This window comes from Uloborus diversus, chromosome 5 (genome assembly GCF_026930045.1).
Source record: "Uloborus diversus isolate 005 chromosome 5, Udiv.v.3.1, whole genome shotgun sequence".
Taxonomy (NCBI): Eukaryota; Metazoa; Arthropoda; class Arachnida; order Araneae; family Uloboridae; genus Uloborus; species Uloborus diversus.
The window spans coordinates 166,757,369-166,776,152 of NC_072735.1; the positions used below are offsets into that span (position 1 = coordinate 166,757,369).

Genomic DNA, 18,784 nt, shown 5'->3' on the forward strand with positions numbered 1-18,784 from the left:
GTTTAGAATTTTAGAAGCTAAAAAGCATCAATTCCGGCTCCATAGAGTACAGTCCCTGTAGCAGCTTCGATCTCCTCAGACTCTTCTTTTTTTTGTTATTTATTTACATCATATTTAACTAACCCCAAGCAAGCAGCACTGACATTCTGAACGTCAACAGTTGCCAGAACTTCTGCATTCTTCGGCAGCTGTCGGAGCAACAGTTTTGAGGAGCGGAGACTGAATACTTGATAACTTAGGGAACTGTACTCGAAACGACTTGAAATTTTGGGAATATATTATTGAAATGTTTAACTACAAGACGAAAGAGAAAAATCACTTTTTGAAACTGCAAAATCCTACCCCCCCCCCCCCTTAATTACTAACTTGCACAATGAAATTACTTTCTCCAAAACCGCCTTTCAAAATTCGCAGCATATGGTTTCGGTGGCAACCATGTCCAACACAAGGCACACTCATACACTCACACACATACACACACGCAAACGTGCATACACACAAGTCTACGCACACACACAAGCCTACACATATACATACACAACTGTACACACGTAACCGGCCAAGAGGAGGGACAGGAGCCATTTCTATAGAAACAAGTGATTAAGGTAGTAACCAATAAGTAGGGTCCTGTCGCAACTCGTGATTGCGAAAAACATAGTTTGAATTCAAAATTTCAGAATTCAAATTAATTATAAACGTAAACAGTTTTGTTTTTGCATGCGCAACTGCTCAATACTCTTCATTACAGTTCATTGTATATGTGTAAATTTAGACAGTACACAAATGACTTCAAATGCATTTATTAATTTGTTGAATAGTTACAGTAGACAATAAAAAATTATCTATGCATTCTTGACATATATGTACAAATTAATAAACATGTAAGAACTTTTCTTAAGCTCATTTACAAAAATTTCAGAATCTTTTCTTCCTTAAAAATTGGTGAATGCATTCTGTTTGTACATTGCTAAAATGTTGTTTAACGTAGCGTGAGTTAAACCTTTTAATCTTTGCTTATTTGAATGCGACTATCAAAGTGATAGCTATGTAGATATTTTTCTGTTATAGGTACGTCACTTGGCACATGTTTAATCTTGGCGATTATTTTTTATTTTATTTATTGCCGGCATGTTGGGTCCAAGTTACGTAGGAACTATTTATTTAGAAACATCATGTGTTATTTCATCTTTTTTAATGATTTTTTTGAGAAAAACAAGCTATTAAACAATACTAAAAGTTCCATAAAATGAAAAAGATCTCGCCAAACAAATAAAACAAGCCGGGATATGATGGAGAAAATTTCCTTAAAATTATCCGCCAAAAAGATAAATCATTAAAAGTGTCATTAAAATCTTAAAACATCCGCCAAATAAACATATTGAGTCATTAAAAAACATAGAACTGTAAAATCATAAGAAAAAAAAAAGCAAATGTAGACTGCGGCACAATCGTAATTTTTCTATTTTCGCCAAGATAGAAACTAAACTAGTCGCCAAGCCAAGTGACGTACCTATGACGGAAAAAAAAAAAACCACAATGTAAAAAACTGCGATGATGTGTCGGAAATCTTGAATTAGATTTTTTACTTCTTGAGTCAATATGACTGATATCAACTGCATCCAGTGTGGAATAAAACTCTCAAATATTTTCTGTCTGCTTCAACAACGATGTCATTAAAAATTGCCTTTTGCCAAAGCGTCTTTAAGAGCTGCTGGGTAAGCATCTGCAATATTCTTCATCAGGATCTTGTTCAGTTCGATCACATTCCCTCCTGCTTTCTCAATCTTGTACGTCATTGCCAGAACCTGAAATTAAAAGATTTCAGTTAGAGACTACTGATTAGGATGGTTCAAAAAAACTTTTTTTTTTCAGCTAGAGTCCAGGACACTCCCTGTAGACTTACTAATAGTATTGTGCTGTAAAAGTTTTAGCTTCTTACTCAAATTTTAAGAGGATGCTCAATGACCCCTTCATTCAACATTAGCCGTAGCACAGAAAATGCTACAAATTTAGAAACATTTAATTTCCCCAGCTGTTTTTTTTAATAAATAATTATTTTATTGCAATGTATATGCATATTACTAGTGTACATTATAATATGTGGCATTGTTTTTTCAGTTCAATGTATTTTTAACCCCCCTCCCCATACTTATGAAGTTTGGGGGAGAGTGTGAGCACCCTCTTTCTGTTGAAATAAGAAGCTAAAATTCTTCGGGTATGTTGCTATCCACAAGTCTAAAAATATTGAGAGGTGTCCCATTATCTAGAAGAAACTTTTTTTACATGTATTTTTGAACCACCCTACTACTCATGTGGCTTTTGTTAGTTACGACGATGGTATACAGTTGCGTCACACACTTAAATTTTTAGGAGGGCGGAAATTCTAAATTTGCCGAATGGAACTCCAACTTTTACCGAATGATGATGATAATTTTGAAGAATCGTTAGACAAAATTTTCCGAACAAGGAATTTTTTGGGAGGTCACAGTAACCTCCCATCTGGGCGCGCTTGTTGGTGAAAGAATATAAAACAACGTAATCAGGCACAAATGTGCAGGAAAACTGCATACACGTGTTTCATGATTACTAGGAACCCATTTTTCAATGCAAAAGATGTGAGCGTATGTATGAAAAATCATCCAACATTCATGTAGGATGTCGGATAAAAAGATATCTATTTTGGACTGATGTATTTTCATCTATCGCTCACTTTTTTTGCATTCAAACCGGGCGTTGTTACCCCGAGTCACGTGTAAACCGTTTCTTGCTAATTTGTGCCTGTATATGCCGTTTTATGATCTTTTACTTTTCAAGAACGTAAGTATCTATCGATTCACAATTATAGGATTTTTGCATCTTAAATAGTGCTTTTTTTTACTTTTTTTTACGAGATTGAGTTCGAAGTTAAAAAAGATTTTTTTTTTTTGCTGCTAAAATAGAGCTCACATACTTGACGAATGTAATACTTTTCCCAATAGCTTCCCGCCTTTTTAGACTAGCTCCCAATATCCTTTTTAAATTATATTTTCTTCCGTTTTTGAATATACTTCATCAAAAGTTATTTTTAAAAAGTGCTACAATCCCTCAGGAGACTGAACGAAAAAAAGGGGGTGGGGGGAGAAAAAAAATAGATATCATTTGCACAAATCAGCATGTGGCGTACATTTATCGATCCCGTAACCCAACTTTGATCGCGAGCCTTGATATTCTTTTGGCTTAGGGGTTAAAAGTACTGGATTCGCAGCACAAAGGTTTGTGGATCAACAAAGAGCAGGGGGACCTGATCTGCAGTCTATAAAGTGGGATTCAAACAAATAGAATTTCATTGGAAGAAATACTAAATTAATGAAAAGCATCCGTGGTCCTTGCCGGGATCTGGGAGTCGAACACAGGTTCTCATCGTAGGAGGGAGCGGGAGGCTTGCGGCTCTTTAAATTCGGCATTTTCCAGAAAAGTTATGAATATGAAACATCCTACAAATCCTGTTTACTCATTAAATGTAATTACTGAGACGGAAGCGATTTTGTTTGGATTGAATTCATAGGGTGCTTTGCGCAATTAATTTTGCCCCATTTTCAGCACACTTGACTTTAAAAAGAAAAATGAAATAAAAAATAAAAATAATAAATAAGTAAATAAAAGTTTTTGAAAGCTAGTGCTGCACTCTCCCGGCAAGGTTATGAAATACTACATTTTCTGCTTTTTATTTTACAATAATAATAATAATAATAATAAAATAAATAAATAAATAAAAGATAAAACAGTTGGCAATATTGTGCACAGCTTATTGCACCGTTCACTAATTTCGAAGTTACAGTTTGGAAGCTATTTATGAAGATGCTCTTCCTACTGCTTTCCTACATTAAATCAGATCTAAATCTCTGTTAATTATCCTCTACATTAATTGCCCTTCTCCACATTGAAATATTATATCTATATTATTAATAACAAATAACTACATTATTATGAAGTTCTAAGGGGAAGTTTTTAAGCATTTAGAAGCTTTATCTTGCTGCACTAAAGTTACACTACTTCCATTAAAATAATTTATTTTTAATCTCATTTCTGACGTGACTCAAAATACCTAAATATCTGGATCATTAAAAGCCAGGCTAATAAATCATTTTGAATGGATACATTAATTATTATTTCTCAATTTTGCATGCTTAAAATAGTTTAGGACTAATTAAAACACTAGCGGGGTGGTTTAAAATAGAGAAATTTAGGCGCTAAGGTACCTTAAATGACTGTATAACGTCCTCAAAACTATTTACTTAACCTGAATTTCGATTTTATATAACGTCAAAACTGGCTTAGTGGTAGCACTTTGCGCTTCTACACCGCAGACCCGGGTTTGATTCCCGGGTTGAGTACGGTCAACTCATTTGATGAGTGCCAAATATGAATGAGTTGCCAAGTATGCTTGGGATCTAAGCATAGGAGAGTTCGTGCTCAGTTGACCCTCTTACTGGAACATTTCCCTTTGCACCCCATACAGGGTTCGTACGGGTCATGGAAATCCTGGAAAGTCATGGAAAAAAAATAAACAAGTTTCAGACCTGGAAAAGTCATGGAAAATTGATATTTTCATTAAAAGTCATGGAAATTTATTTTAAGTCATGGAAAAATGTCTTGGGTAGTAAGAAAATAACAATAGCTAAAAGAGCGCTAGAAATATTGAGTGATTTAGTAATATTGCATATAAATTGAACGATCTCAAAAACAAATCCGAGTTTTGAAATCCAATTTCATCTGCTTCAGTAACAGCCGCTCCCCTTTTTTTGTAATGTGATTTTACTACTGGGGCGTCACTAATTTTGAATTAACCATTATTTTCAGCACTTCTTATATTTTGTATTCTGTAGTAGTGGACTTGCATATTCTTGATTTTGTCACGCCCTCTCAAAAAGTGTAATTCAATTGCATCAGAGTTCGTTTCAACTACTTGTAAAAAAATCATTATTAAATTTACCAGAGTTTTATCTTAATATGTTGAAGGTTTTAGAAAATGAAGACTTTAGTCAGGCAATAGAACATAGAAATAGGGGAATTCTAATACTTTAAAACAGTGGTGCCCAACATGCAGCTCGCAAAACGGATCCTTGTGGCCAGCTGAAATATTTGGTTTAGAAAAATGAATTTACTGAAAAACGTGACTTTACTTTGATGAAAGCATATACTGTCAAGTTACATGGGTGATTAGATGCACTAATGCCACCAAAGGACAATGTTTTTATGAAGTAAGTTTATTATTGGAAACTTAGTAATGACTTATTCAATTTTTGTCCCATTCATTACTATTCGGTCCTATTTATTAAACATTTATTAGACATTTAAACATCAGTTGTATTGCATTAACTATATTTTTATTTTGCTTGAATTTATATGATAAAGACAAATAAGAATAATTTATTAGTTTCTGAAGTATGCACTGATATTTTTTCAGTCACTAGTAAGTGCTTCAATGAGGTAATGGTACTCACGTAACAGTTTTTCTAATGCCCATTTCCAGAAATTGTCAAGAGTTTTACATTAAATAGTACTATTTTCTCTGTGTAACAAGGTTATGAAAAATTTTATGAAGTCCTGAAAAAGTCTTGGAAAAGTCATGGAAATTTTTTATTCAAATTGAGTATGAACCCTGCCCATAACCCTCGGTCATGAAAACAGAGATGGGCACAGTAGGTCTTAGCCTTCAGGGCATCTGTGCCTCTATTTAGTTTAGTTACGTTAAAACTTAAATTCAAAGTCAATGATCAAAATTAAAGGTCATTAAATGGCCAGTCATAAGTTAGTTCGTGAAAAAACGTTGTAAAAAAGTGCAAGAAGATAGCCAATGCACTTAAAGAATCTAAAGCTATTAATATATTTTGTTAAAAGCAAGCAATTAGTATACAAAAGAAACAACAGAATGTAAGCATGTCATACCTTCACCAATGACTCGAAGTGTAATTCTTGACCAAGTAGCATCCTTCTGTTCAGGTTTTGTAGAATGTAGTATAAACCTATGTTCAGTCCTTGCACTTTTGGATTCAAATGATTTTGTTTTGTTGGTTTGTGAGTGGAGACATGTTTCTCTTCGCTTTTTTCCTTTGAAGATTCCGAGGATGAATCTTTGTTGTTTGACGAACTTGTACTTCCAGAAGAATCTTTGCTACTTGACGAAGTAGATTTACTTTCTGAAGAATCTTTGCCATTTGAAGATTTACTTTCAGAAGAATCTTTGTCACTTGACGAAGTAGATTTACTTTCTGAGGAATCTTTACTACTTGACGAAGTAGATTTATTTTCTGAAGAATCTTTGGAATTTGAAGATTTACTTTCAGAAGAATCTTTGTCACTTGACGAAGTAGATTTACTTTCTGAGGAATCTTTGCTATTTGAAATAGATTTACTTTCAGAGGAATCTTTGTCACTTACGGAAGTAGATTTACTTTCAGAGGAATCTTTGCTACTTGAAGCAGATTTACTTTCAGAAGAATCTTTGTCACTTACGGAAGTAGATTTACTTTCAGAGGAATCTTTGCTACTTGAAGCAGATTTACTTTCAGAAGAATCTTTGTCACTTACGGAAGTAGATTTACTTTCAGAGGAATCTTGGTCACCTACGGAAGTAGGTTTACTTTCAGAAGAATCATTATCACTTGATGAAGTTGAATCCTTTGATGAAGAATCAACAGAAGAAGCTTTGCTTTCTGCTGACGCCGATTTGCTGTTGGTGGAAGAATCAGGCAAAGGATCCTTGTCCTCTTTTGAAGATGTTTTTGATACAGATTCAGCGGAAGAGTCATCTTCTTTTGATGCAGCAGGATCATTCGTGGAAGAATCGGATGAAAGTTCTTTACTTTCTGATGACGTCAATTTGTTACTAGTGGAAGAATCAGAGGAAGGATTTTTCTCTTCTTTTGAAGATGACGTTTTTGATACAGATTCCGAGGCAGAGTCATCTTCATTTGATGGGGTTAATTTGTTTGGAGAAGATTCATCTGACAAGTCATCGTTTTCCTTAGACACCGATACTTCATTGGAAGAGCTGACAATCTTTGATGTCGATTCATCCGTAGATTTTTCTTTAGACGCTTCTTTGTCTCCTTCTGTCAGTGATTCAGAAGAATTCTTGGGTTCGACTTCAGCAGAACTGGCTGCAGAAGTTGCACTTGCCTGATCGTTTACATCTGAAGAAGATAATGCGTCGTTGGAAGGGTCAGTGTATTCCAGGATTGCATCGGATTCAGCTGATTTTACGTACCTTGAATGAAAATAAATGTTTCTTGAAAACCATGAACCATCTTTTACTTTTAAAAATTAAATTATAAAATACGAGTATTTGACCAACTTTCAGTGTGTAAGTAAATACAGTGTCTCCCAAAAGTCTTCGTACACCTACGACTTTCAACGAAATAGGCTCCAATCCATTGGTTAGAATTAATATTTCGGAATAGGTATTTAATTATAATATCTATGATCAATTTTTAACAAAACTACATGAAAAGTTTTTAAAAAATATTAAAACTTAATTTAAAAAAAAACCAAAAACCAAAAATTGCCGGAAATTTTATCTCACAAAAGTCTTCGTACACTTTATAAAATGTTTATATATTATTGAATAATCTAACTTTGGATTAATTAGTAGAATATCATACAGTATTCATAACACCTTTTAAACGTCTGGGAATAGATTTAATTATTTTTCTTTCTTTTTTTTGCGTAATTTCTGAGTAAGTGTTCAACCACACTTCGAGACTTATAGTGTCTAGCTCTATTTTCGTTTTAAAGCCCTATTTTCGTAATCTAGTCTCCAGATATCTTTAAATACGTTACATTAAGTTAAAATCTGGAGATTGAGGGGGTATTTTCTAAACTTTAGGACAATTATTGAGGTACTAGACGTAAACGTTGAAAACCATGTACTTCTTATCGTTATCTTGATAAAAAAAAAAGTTGTTTCCAATAACCAAATTTTTGGCCAAGAGTTCAAAATTGGTTTTTAAAATATTTAAAGGAACAGCATGATTCATTATTTCATCAAAAAATTACAAACTACCAAGTATTGATGCTGATATGCACCCTCACACTAGAACACCTCCACCGTCCTGATTAACTGATCCAAATAAGTTTTTAAGATTAAGTTCATCATATTTTTTTCTACTTACAGTTATGCAACAATTTAACCAACAATGTTGAATTAGTTTTTATCTGTAAGTAAGACGTGATTCTAAAACGTTTTTAGCTTATTTATCACTGATTTTGCGACGGAAAGCGAAAGCTTTCTGTTTTTCGCACGACCAAGAAAATTTCTGCGGAAGAGGTCCCATTTAATCCAGCTAATCACAGAACTTGGCGAACAATTTTAGGTGAAAATTAAATGTAAAATGTTTCATTTAACTCTGCAGAAACTTTTACAGCACTTAAATGTGTATTTTTCATAAATTTTGTAACTTTAAATCTCCAAACACACGTTTTGTCAACTTTGCCGGTTGACATTTTCTTACCTTGTTTTCGGTCCGATTCCTTTCTTTAAAGCATTTTATCAAGCACTTTACTATACAAACAAATAAAATATTTAATTTAGAGACATTTCAACCAATTTACCACTACTGCAGGGGAAAAAAATCAAATTTTGAATTGTGTTTGCGGTTTTTACGAATACCAGCCATTTTATAGTAATAAACACAATATTAAGGAATAAATAAATAAAAAATTAAAGCCAAATGACTTATAAGGGTCAACACAATGCAAAAACATTAATATAACGGCATATGATAATTTTAATCATGAATTTATTCGAAAATATTTGAGTGTACGATAACTTTTGTGCCGTGTTATTTCTCTGTCTCTTCGTTTTCTGACCCATTTCAAAAAGAAGATCCGTCATTATTTTGAAAAAACCAATGGGTTGCATTTAGAATGGCATAGGAGTGATGTTAAAAAATATTGGACTTCATATTCGAATTCAGTTTCGAGTTTTTTTGGTTTTACTAAGAAATTTCAATGTGTACGAACACTTTTGGGAGCCACTGTATATACAGATACACTCAAAATCGTCAAGATGTTGATAACTTTCCAAAAAACGAAAAACATATGCTGTGATTTTCATCTGAATCAGGAATTATTGAAAATGATTTGAATTCTGTAAAATCAAGAGGTTGTTTTATTTGTACACACTACATAAAGCAATTAATAAGCTATTAAAAAAAACTTTTTAAACCCAAATTCTCAATGTAGCATATAAACCTTCGAAGTTATCATTTCGCAAATTTTATCGTCTTCAGGTGGCAGGATAAATTTTACCGGAAAAGAATTTGAACTCTTTTGTAAACCACGAAAGCCTATAAAAGGCCAGATAAGGGTGAAAATTCTAATAAACGATATACATGGGCTCAGACACTTTGTCTGGCGCAAAACTCAGCAAGTTTGATTGAAGTTTACTATTTTTTCTGATCATATTGTCAATGTTATGGCATCCTTTGAGTTCTTTGATTCCTCATCATCTAAAATCAAAGTATGCCGTACGTTTGTTGGAGTAATCATAATATGGAACACTCGGCAAATTTTCAAATTTTTCGCCAAGCACCAAACTGGTGAAACACGCGTTTCTGCAGCAATTTGATATATTGTGCGATTAAACGTTTTTATATCTTATTTTACTTTTCACGCAAAATATTCGTTTTTTTTTTTTTTTTTCGTCAGGATGGAAAGTTGTTAGGATTTTGTTTTAGTCTTGAAAGCTATAGTGCCGTGCTAAGCACAAAGGAGATTTCTACTGTCAAACTCAGACTGAAAGAATGCTTTTTTATAGTTTTATGCCTCTACTTTGTCAAAAGAATCTTTCCGATTCTTAAAAATAACCATAGAACATTGTACATATTCAGGCAAAATGAGTTAGAACCACCAGGTAATAACAACTCAATTTTGTTAAAAAGGGCAGATACGTCTTCTGTGCTTAGCATGGCAGTATAATACTGATGTAGACTCGGTTTTATTTGAGATTTTAAAAGAAATGTGTCTATCAAATATTTTAAGATAGATTTTTTTTTTCGCTTTAGTTCCATGTTTCCTCTCTTTCACCCCCTGATATTTCAAAATTGAAAACAATGCGTTCGTTGCTCATCACAAATGATGCGTGAGCCAGCCATGACGTACCGAATTTCTCTTTAAAAGCAAAAATCTCTAAAAAAAGAATTAGTCATGTTTTGCGCCTAATATTTTACATTTTTTGTCGAACTCTGTATTACATACATGCACGATTTTGGACGAACATATAACACACATTATAGCACTCAGCCAGGGACGCCCCAATAAGAATTCGCGGGAGGTCCCTTCGACCTATGGGCGGCGTCTATATAGGGGGGTGGCAAGTGGGGCGCAACCCCCCCTCTAGAAATTTGAACTTCTTGCTTTTAGTATTTTTTTTCTTTGCAAAATGGTAAAAACATTTCTTTTCCAGCAATTAATGAATAAGTCATTGAAAATGTCAGATTTTAATATAACTTTAATCTGTACAAAAATCAATTTCTATGGGGAAAATATCTGAGCCCCCTCTTACAATTTTGCATATGGGCGCCCATGCACCTTCCAAAAAAATCCTTATTCGACAAATTTTGTCTGGCGATTCTGCAAAATAAGGGTGTTTCCATCAGTCAAAGGTACTACTTTTAGTCCTTGAAATTGATAGAAAAAATTAAAAAACTTGGAGCCAGAGAACACTTTTATTTTCCATCAGCTACTTTATTTAATTTTTTAACCTGTCCGATTTCGGAAATAGTGCGTGGTCTCTAAGACGTCACAACTAGTGCACTTTGGCGCGCTGAATGTTTACGCTTTGCTGTCAACCGCGTTGCCAGCTCATGATGATAAAGAAGCGAATTAAATATTGCGCTCTGCGCTAATGGCATCAGTGAATGGCGTTTCATCACTTGTGGTGTCATGTGCAGAAGCGTACAAAATGAAATTGAATCAGCGCACCGATTAAAATAATTGTTAAAAAATATTAAACTTTCTGAAATAATTTCTCTTTCAGAAAAAAAAAACTTTTAAAATTTCGGAAACAACGCAGTTATCATCATTCGGCGAAATTTGGAGTTCCATTCGGCAAATTCGGAATATTTGCAATCCCAAAAATTGAGGTTTGGGACGCCCGTGCACTCAGCGCATATTATTCTGATGTCTTGAATATTTGACGTAATAACATCACAAATCTAAAAAATATTTTGTCCCGATTTTTATTTCTTTTTCAGAGAAATATGTACTTACTGATGCCAGTCAAACGGTTCTTCTGTAGCTGGGGCTTGCCTTTTCAATCGAGCACCCAAGGCACCTGTTGAACGAAACACACAAAAATGAGTAATTTTTGCCTGAAAAACACATTTAATGTTGCGTAGTCAAAAGCAAATTCTTTTTGCTCTTTCACCAATTGATTCGAGCCTGCATTTTAACAAATTTTGTTCATAATCCAGTAAAAGTAGCATTTTCCATGGAAAAATAAGAACCCAAAGTTTTTCTTCACCAAAAGCTGTTATGTACCTCATTGATATCGGAAAAGTCCCTGACTTTTTGCTGTACACATCCTCCCCCCCCCCCCTTTTTCGTCTGTGGGGGGTTGAAGAGGGGGTATTTCAGCCTAAATACCTGAGTAAATATGGTATTGTTTCATGTGTGTGTGTGTGTTTTTTTTTTTTTTTTTACACTGAGTCGAATGAAACCAGAACCAAATCAATGCTACAAATATTTTAAGAGTTTTTTGCATAAAAAGAACAATTTTCAAAACAGGTTAGGAACCACTTGTTTTATTGTAACTTCAGCATTTTCTTCAAACCCCCCACCCCCCAAAAAAAACAATAAATTATGTTTTTACGCAAATAGCTTTGTTACGTTTTTTTAAAAGATAGCTTAAAAATCCCCCTACCCACCATTTTCGTTGCACGCTTCCCTCTTGGGGGGGGGGGGGGAGGGGAAGTTGAAGATAAATTTGAACTAAAACATTCAGGCAAGTGGCATATCGTTTTATAGGGATATGTTATGCGAAATCAAATGAAATTATAACCAAATCCATGTTATAAATATGTTAAAAGTTTCAAGAAAGTTTTGCATAAAAACCCCGTTTTTTAAAATAGTTGTTAAAATGTAAAATAATCCGCCAACTAAATTAAGCAAATCCATAAACAGCATAAAAACGTCCATTAATTTGTCTTTGCACACAATTTCAAACAATTACCAAATTTTACTACTTATTTTGGAAACGTTTCGGGTAGCATAAGTATAGTCACCAGAAGTATTTCAGTATTTGGCGACAATATCTCTTCGATTCAAATTTGTAACACAGTTTTACAAAGTTGGAGGGGGAGCCTTATCCAAGGTATCCCAAAACGATTACCGCCAATTTGGTAACATTTTTAATCGCAGTAAGGGATTACGGGCGGCTACATTTTTGAAAAACCGTTTGTACTTCAATAGCAATATAGAGAAGGTTTTAGACTATGTTAAAAAAAAAAAATTAATTTGAATTTTGACATCTTGAATTCAAATTATGTATTTCGCAATCACGAGTGTGTGCATATATGCGTGTGTGTTTGTGTGTGGGGGTATGTGTGCTTGTGTGTAGGGGGTATGTGTGTTTGTGTGTAGGGGGTATGTGTATTTGTGTGTAGGGGTATGTGTATGTGTGCTGGCATAAACGTGTGGGTAGTTGTGTGTATGAATGTGTGCGTGGGGGCGGGGTATGTGTATGTGTGTGTAGGCATATGTGTTTGTGTCTGTGTGCAGCCATGAATGTGTGGGTAGTTGTGTGTATGTGTGTAGGTGTATGTGTGTAGGTGTTTGTGTGTGTGTGTATATGTGCGTGTGTGTGTGTGTAGTTGTGTATGTATGCGCGTGTGTGTAGGACATGGATGCAACCTGGAGACGGCTTTCGCTAGAGGAGCAGCATCGTGAGGAGCCGGTCGACGGTGATGATGCGGAGGGTGCTGGTGGGAAAATAAAATGATAGCACGCCAAAACAGTCAAACAAAACCAATAAGCAATCGTGATTGCTCAAAAAAAAAAAAAAAAAACCTGATAAATCTTTTTAAACAAGTGAAGTTTAATTTCATATTTTGGAAATTCTTCAAATTTGTATATGCTTAAATGTCGTTTTTTCGTTTCTAAAAGAATACTATTTTGTTCTTTATACTTATTGCCATTTTACTTTTATGGGTAAGGAGAAATCTCGATTTTCAATCACATAAGTTATTTCAGTTAAAGCTGAAAACAAATAAAAGTAGCGATTATTTCTCATAATATTTACAGACCCAGGCAACGTCGGGTGTTTTTGCTGGTAAATAATACTTAGTTAAGAAAAAAAACATATATATATAAAAATTAGCAGAATTTTATTCTTTTTACTTTATTCTATATCTCTACATAGTATAAAATGAAGTGTCCAAAAAGCGTCTTTTTGTTTGAACGCGCAAAAATCGAGAACTACCCGACCGGTTTCGCTGAAAGTTTCACAGCATCTTTCTTTTAGCACCGGAAAGGTTTGCAGACCGGTTCGAAAAAAAATTCGACGAGTAGTTTTTTTTTTTTTTTATTGCAATTTAGGCCCAATTTTCACAAAATTTCCCGAGTATGGGCGTGAAAAATTACTTGCACATATTAATATTACATATCGTTGGAAAGAATAGAATTTTACGCGTTTTACTCAATTTGTTCCAATGCTCTAACTTAATTACGGCGGAAGTTATTTGCGTTTTTAGCTCGAACTTCTTTACGCTTAGCTGAAATTTAGGCGCTACTTTCTTCATTAAATCTATCAATAAAAAGTGAAAGAATTGTCCCAAAGTTTTGTTTTTGACACCATGTGGAAAGCGACATTTTTTACTCGAGTTCTATCTCGACCTATGGTCGAAAAACTAAGCTTCTGTCTCCAAAGGAAAAAAAGTTATAAATATTTTTAAATAAAGTTCAAAAAATCTCAAGTACTTTCAAATTTTTAACCATTTTCTTTCGCATTTTAATTCTTTAAACTTATTTTATTTTGTGTTACCATGGTTACGCTATTTAAATACATTTTTCTGAATTTAATTTCTTAAAAGTATTTTCATATCTGTCGTCATTGTTTGAAAGGGAACCTGTTACGGTTGTAACATTTTCTAGGGGTTCCCACCTGGGGAGAGAGGGGGGTCATGGCGCAGACTATGCCATTGAAATTTTAGGGGGGTTGAGGGGTATTTTTCTTATTTGGGGGGCTCTTGCTTTTGTAGGGGGGTTTTCGCGATATTTAGGGGTTGCGTAATTGCTGTTAGGGGGGTGGGCACCCCTGAATTTCCTGGATTGGCTCAGAAGCCACATGTCTAGAATGTAAATTTCTCTTAAAACTAAGTAAAAAAAATATTTTGAAAAAAAAAAAAAAAACAGCTATTAATAAGATGGAACACAAAGGTAATAATTACATATTAAGCTTCGATTAAAAACAAATCAATAGGAGCTTGACTTATTATTATTACTGATTTTATTGGTTGGTTTAGGTTTATTGAAACAAGAACCACATTGGGCTACACCTGCGTTTCAGACTAAAGGCCTAAACATGATAAACCGTGGAATCAAAAGCGTAAAAAAAAGTGGGGAGTGGCAAAAAATTTAAATGGAAATTGCCAAAATATTTGTATGTGTGTATCGCAAAGACACTAACTTTAGAAGTTATAAAGTAAATAAACACAAATAAAAGCTGCAAAAAAAAAAAAAAAAGTTTGAATTTTGAGATCTTGAATTCTCACTCTCAAATTATGTTTTTCGCAATTACGAATTGAAAATGGGCTCTACTCGTTGGGTTTCTTTTTTCTACTAAAAATATTTTATCACAACCAAAATTCGAAAGAATGCCAGAAGCTGGATGCAGGGTCGGATACTGACTTCCATTTTAGGGGGGGAGGGGTCATGCTGAAAAGTGACCTCCCCCCAAACGAATCTACGGTATAGCGGTACGAAAAATTCATGAAACTGCTAGGATATCAATAAAAGCCCCAGTTTTTCCAAGAATAATGAAAAGAAGTTTAATATTTAAAACATTTACTTAAAAAAAAATTTTTTTTAATGAAAAAAATATTGAAATCGTTTACATTTTATTCATGAAATGTTTGAACACAGTGTTGATGGATAATACTGACGACGATTTGGGGGGGGGGGGGGGCATGACCCCAGTAACCCTCTCCTTGTATCCGGCACTGGCTGAATGTCGGATGTTGTGTTGTGGATACTGTTTTCGCATAAAAAGGATTGTCTCAAGTCCAGAAGGTCGTTTATAAATAATTCGATCCCGAGGCACATGGACCCCTACATTATAAGCATATAAAAATGAAATCAAAATGCGTACGTCATTCAATGGTCAAGTAAAACAATAAGCTATTCGTGATTGCTCAAAAAAAAAAAAAGAAAAGAAAAGGAAAAAAGACTAACATTAAAAAAAAAAAAAAAAAATGCGCCATAAAATATTTTCTTCTCTGAATAAAATTAAATGATCAATGCTAAAATAAACGCAGATAATATAGTTCTCTTGGTATTATTTCAGTATATTAAATCTTAATATGTTACAAAATAAGGCATCCGCGCGCAATAATAATGATATAACTTTACTTACCATTAAGGCAAACGAAATAGAAGAGCACACAAACCACGCTAAATTTCATGGTGAATGTTTAAAGCCAACTGTGAAGTTCAAATATTATTAAGAACTATTTCTCGTTGACTCGATTTTTATATAAATATCTTATCATCTTGCTGCATCCATGTTGAGTTCTTGAAACTTCGAAACTGATGCTGTTTCGGTAATTTACAGTTTATTACACACGCGCAGAGACGTCATGATAATGAAAAAGATAGCTCCGCCCTCTACTTTTTCTCAAAATTAAAAACAAGTTCTTGGGCGACAACAAAATTCTACAAAATTTTTAAAGCGTAATAATGTTTATGGCCTGTTACGAACTAATAGGAAGTCAGAAGATTATTTTGGAAATTTTTCTTTTGTGAAGTTTTTTCTTTGGAAGGTTTTTCTGTGTGTAAATTACGCAAAGTATTTCTCACACTTTATCTTAATGTTTTTATCGCATGTGATTTAAGGCGGCTTTTTTAATCTGTCGAATTAATACCAGCATAAAGATTACCTTTTGCGTCTGGTATGAATTCAAAGACAGATAGTAATAAAGCATGAGTAAAAATAAGTATTTTTGCAGAAATTTTAGATGAATATTCTCAGAACTTTGGAATATGCAAATTAAATTTACCAAAGAACACATAACAGAACTGCAATAAAACTCCAATTATCTGAAACTCGGGCTATCTGAATCGTTTTCAGAGTTGTATATACATATTTTTTGCGAAAACGTGTTATTTCTCCACGAAACTAGTCAAACAATTTACTTTGACCGAGATAATCAGTAAGCAATGATTTTCATTTAAAGTACGGTACGTAAAATGAACGGCACTTGCAGTGGTGGCCCAAGATGTTACAGGGCCTTTTTTCGGCAAAGACGTTTTGCGTGGCCCTCATATAAAAAATATTAAAGATTTTATGATAGCGATGTTACCTTCCCTGCCCCCCCCCCTCCATCCGCTCCACGAACGAGACCTTGAAAAAAAATGGAAAAAGTTTCCTGGAAAGAGCTTTTTAAAGATTTCAATCACTCACAGTTTCAGCCATGCCTCCCGCCTGGTGTACATCCCTGATAATTATAATAAAATGAATGCATATTAATCAAATTCAATCCGAATTATCCCTAATTAAAGTGAACAAAAGAAAATTTTTCTCAATATAATCCCACATATTTAGATTGACCTTGGATGGAGGAAAGCACCTGGAGAGTAATTCAAGATTAATAATTAAGATAATGCAAATTAAAAATAGTTTTTGGTTCGACAAATCGTTGTCATTGATTAACAAAGAAAGAAGAAAAGGCAACGCATCGTCACTTGCTCACATCGGCTTTTCGTATAGTTGATCATACCTCACCGACAACCCACCGACAAACAAAGCGATCACTAGTAAAAAATGCATAAAATTTTAAAAGAAATAGTGTGGAGATTTAATAAATAGGTAACAAGAGAGTAACATCCTAATCATTCAAACAATTTCTAGTTTATACTACATTAGAAATAAAATTGTAGCCCTCTTTTCAAGTAGACTCAAAGATTAAATTTCAAGGACTCTAAAACAATTAAACTTGACTGTAGCATTTTACTGAATTATTCTAAACTTGTAAGAAACTCCTGTTTTAAGTTAAAAAAAAAACGTAGATTTTTTTTTTTACAATATTTTTTCGAGTGCAAGTAGTAAGGCAAAGGAATAAGAATAGATGTTGCGCAATATCTTTTTCTTGTGATAAACAGATTAACAGTATGCAGTAGAAGTAAGATAAAAGCAAGCAATAACATATAATAGCTTCCAAAATACTAAATTTGGGATCAAATAATTAGCAAGATATGAAACATTAAGTCACAAAAAATTATCTCAAGCAATATGTTAAAGAAACGAGGATTCTATGATTTACACATTTTTGATGCCAAATGTAGCAAGGATCTGAATTTGGCACATTTTGCTGTGTGTTTCCCCCTTCTATTCATATTCGTTCAACGAAAAACTCTTTATTGTGAAATATACACGTGTATACGCATATGTGTTTCAAAATGAGAGTTTTTCGTTAAAATATGATCCTTGTTCTGCATTTTTCAATCGTGTTCATGTGTGCCCTATGCTTATTCACATGCCTCCTCCCCCCTATAGGAGCACATGTGAGCCATTGAAGACATTTTTTAAAAATCCTATAAAGTAAAGAAATATTTTTTAAAAAAATCTGAAAAATCTCCAGAACACAAGAAAAGACTATTCATATTCAATCATGGGAACATGCTCTGAGAAATAGATAATATTTTTGAGAAATTAAGAAATTGGCACAAAAATGTTCACATTGAAAACCCTTTCCCTTACTACAAACGAGCTGATGTGGGCATCACATGACTTCCTTTTACACCAATTTAAAAGTTATTTCCCCATTGTTGGCAATTTTAATGTGATTCAATAGTTAACTCTTTAAATATCACCAAAAATGGCCAAATGGGAATCAGTTTAAAAAATGTGGAAAAATCTCCTAATGTTTCGTCAAGTTGGTGACAAAATTTGACGACCAAAAACTTGGCGATATATTGCCAAGTGTTTGCATAAATTATAGCACCACTTGAGTTTGCATTGAAATTGACATTTATTCCCCCCAAAAAAGGTGAAAAAAGACCCCCTTTGGAACATTCGAATGCAACCAAAAAGGGAGGTTCACAACAAGACCCCACTAGCAGTCTACGTACCAAATTTCAACTTTTTAGGACTTGCCGTTCTTGAGTTATGCGACATACATACGCACATACGCACGTACATACAGACGCATGATTCAATAGTTTACTCTCTAAATATCACCAACAGTGGCCAAATTAAAACAGATTTTTTAAAAAAAATCGCCAAATTTGTCGCCAAGTTGACGAAACTTCGCGACCAAGAGACTAGCTATATATCGCCAAGTGTATCTCCAAATGATAACACCACGAGTTTGCATCGAAATTAACAATGATATCCCCCAAAAAAGGGGCAAAAGACCCCTTTAGACCCGAATGCAACCAAAAGGGGAGGTGCACAACTAGACCCCACAAGGAGCCTACGTATCAAATTTCACCTTTCTAGGACATACCGTTCTTGTGAGTTATGCGACATCCGCACATACGCACATACATACATACGTACATACGGACATCACGAGAAAAGTCGTTG

General features: G+C 34.0%; 1 protein-coding gene across 1 annotated transcript; it reads right to left on the minus strand.

The window, feature by feature from the left end:
* Positions 1–784: 784 nt before the first annotated feature.
* LOC129222344 (uncharacterized protein DDB_G0271670-like) lies at positions 785–15,714 on the minus strand. Its single transcript, XM_054856841.1, has 4 exons — positions 15,614–15,714; positions 11,254–11,317; positions 5,929–7,249; positions 785–1,805 (listed from the first exon to the last, which is right to left on the minus strand). Exons 1-4 carry the CDS (start codon positions 15,660–15,662, stop codon positions 1,674–1,676), a joined length of 1,566 nt encoding a protein of 521 aa, XP_054712816.1. The 5' UTR covers positions 15,663–15,714; the 3' UTR covers positions 785–1,673.
* Between the last annotated feature and the right edge of the window lie 3,070 nt (positions 15,715–18,784).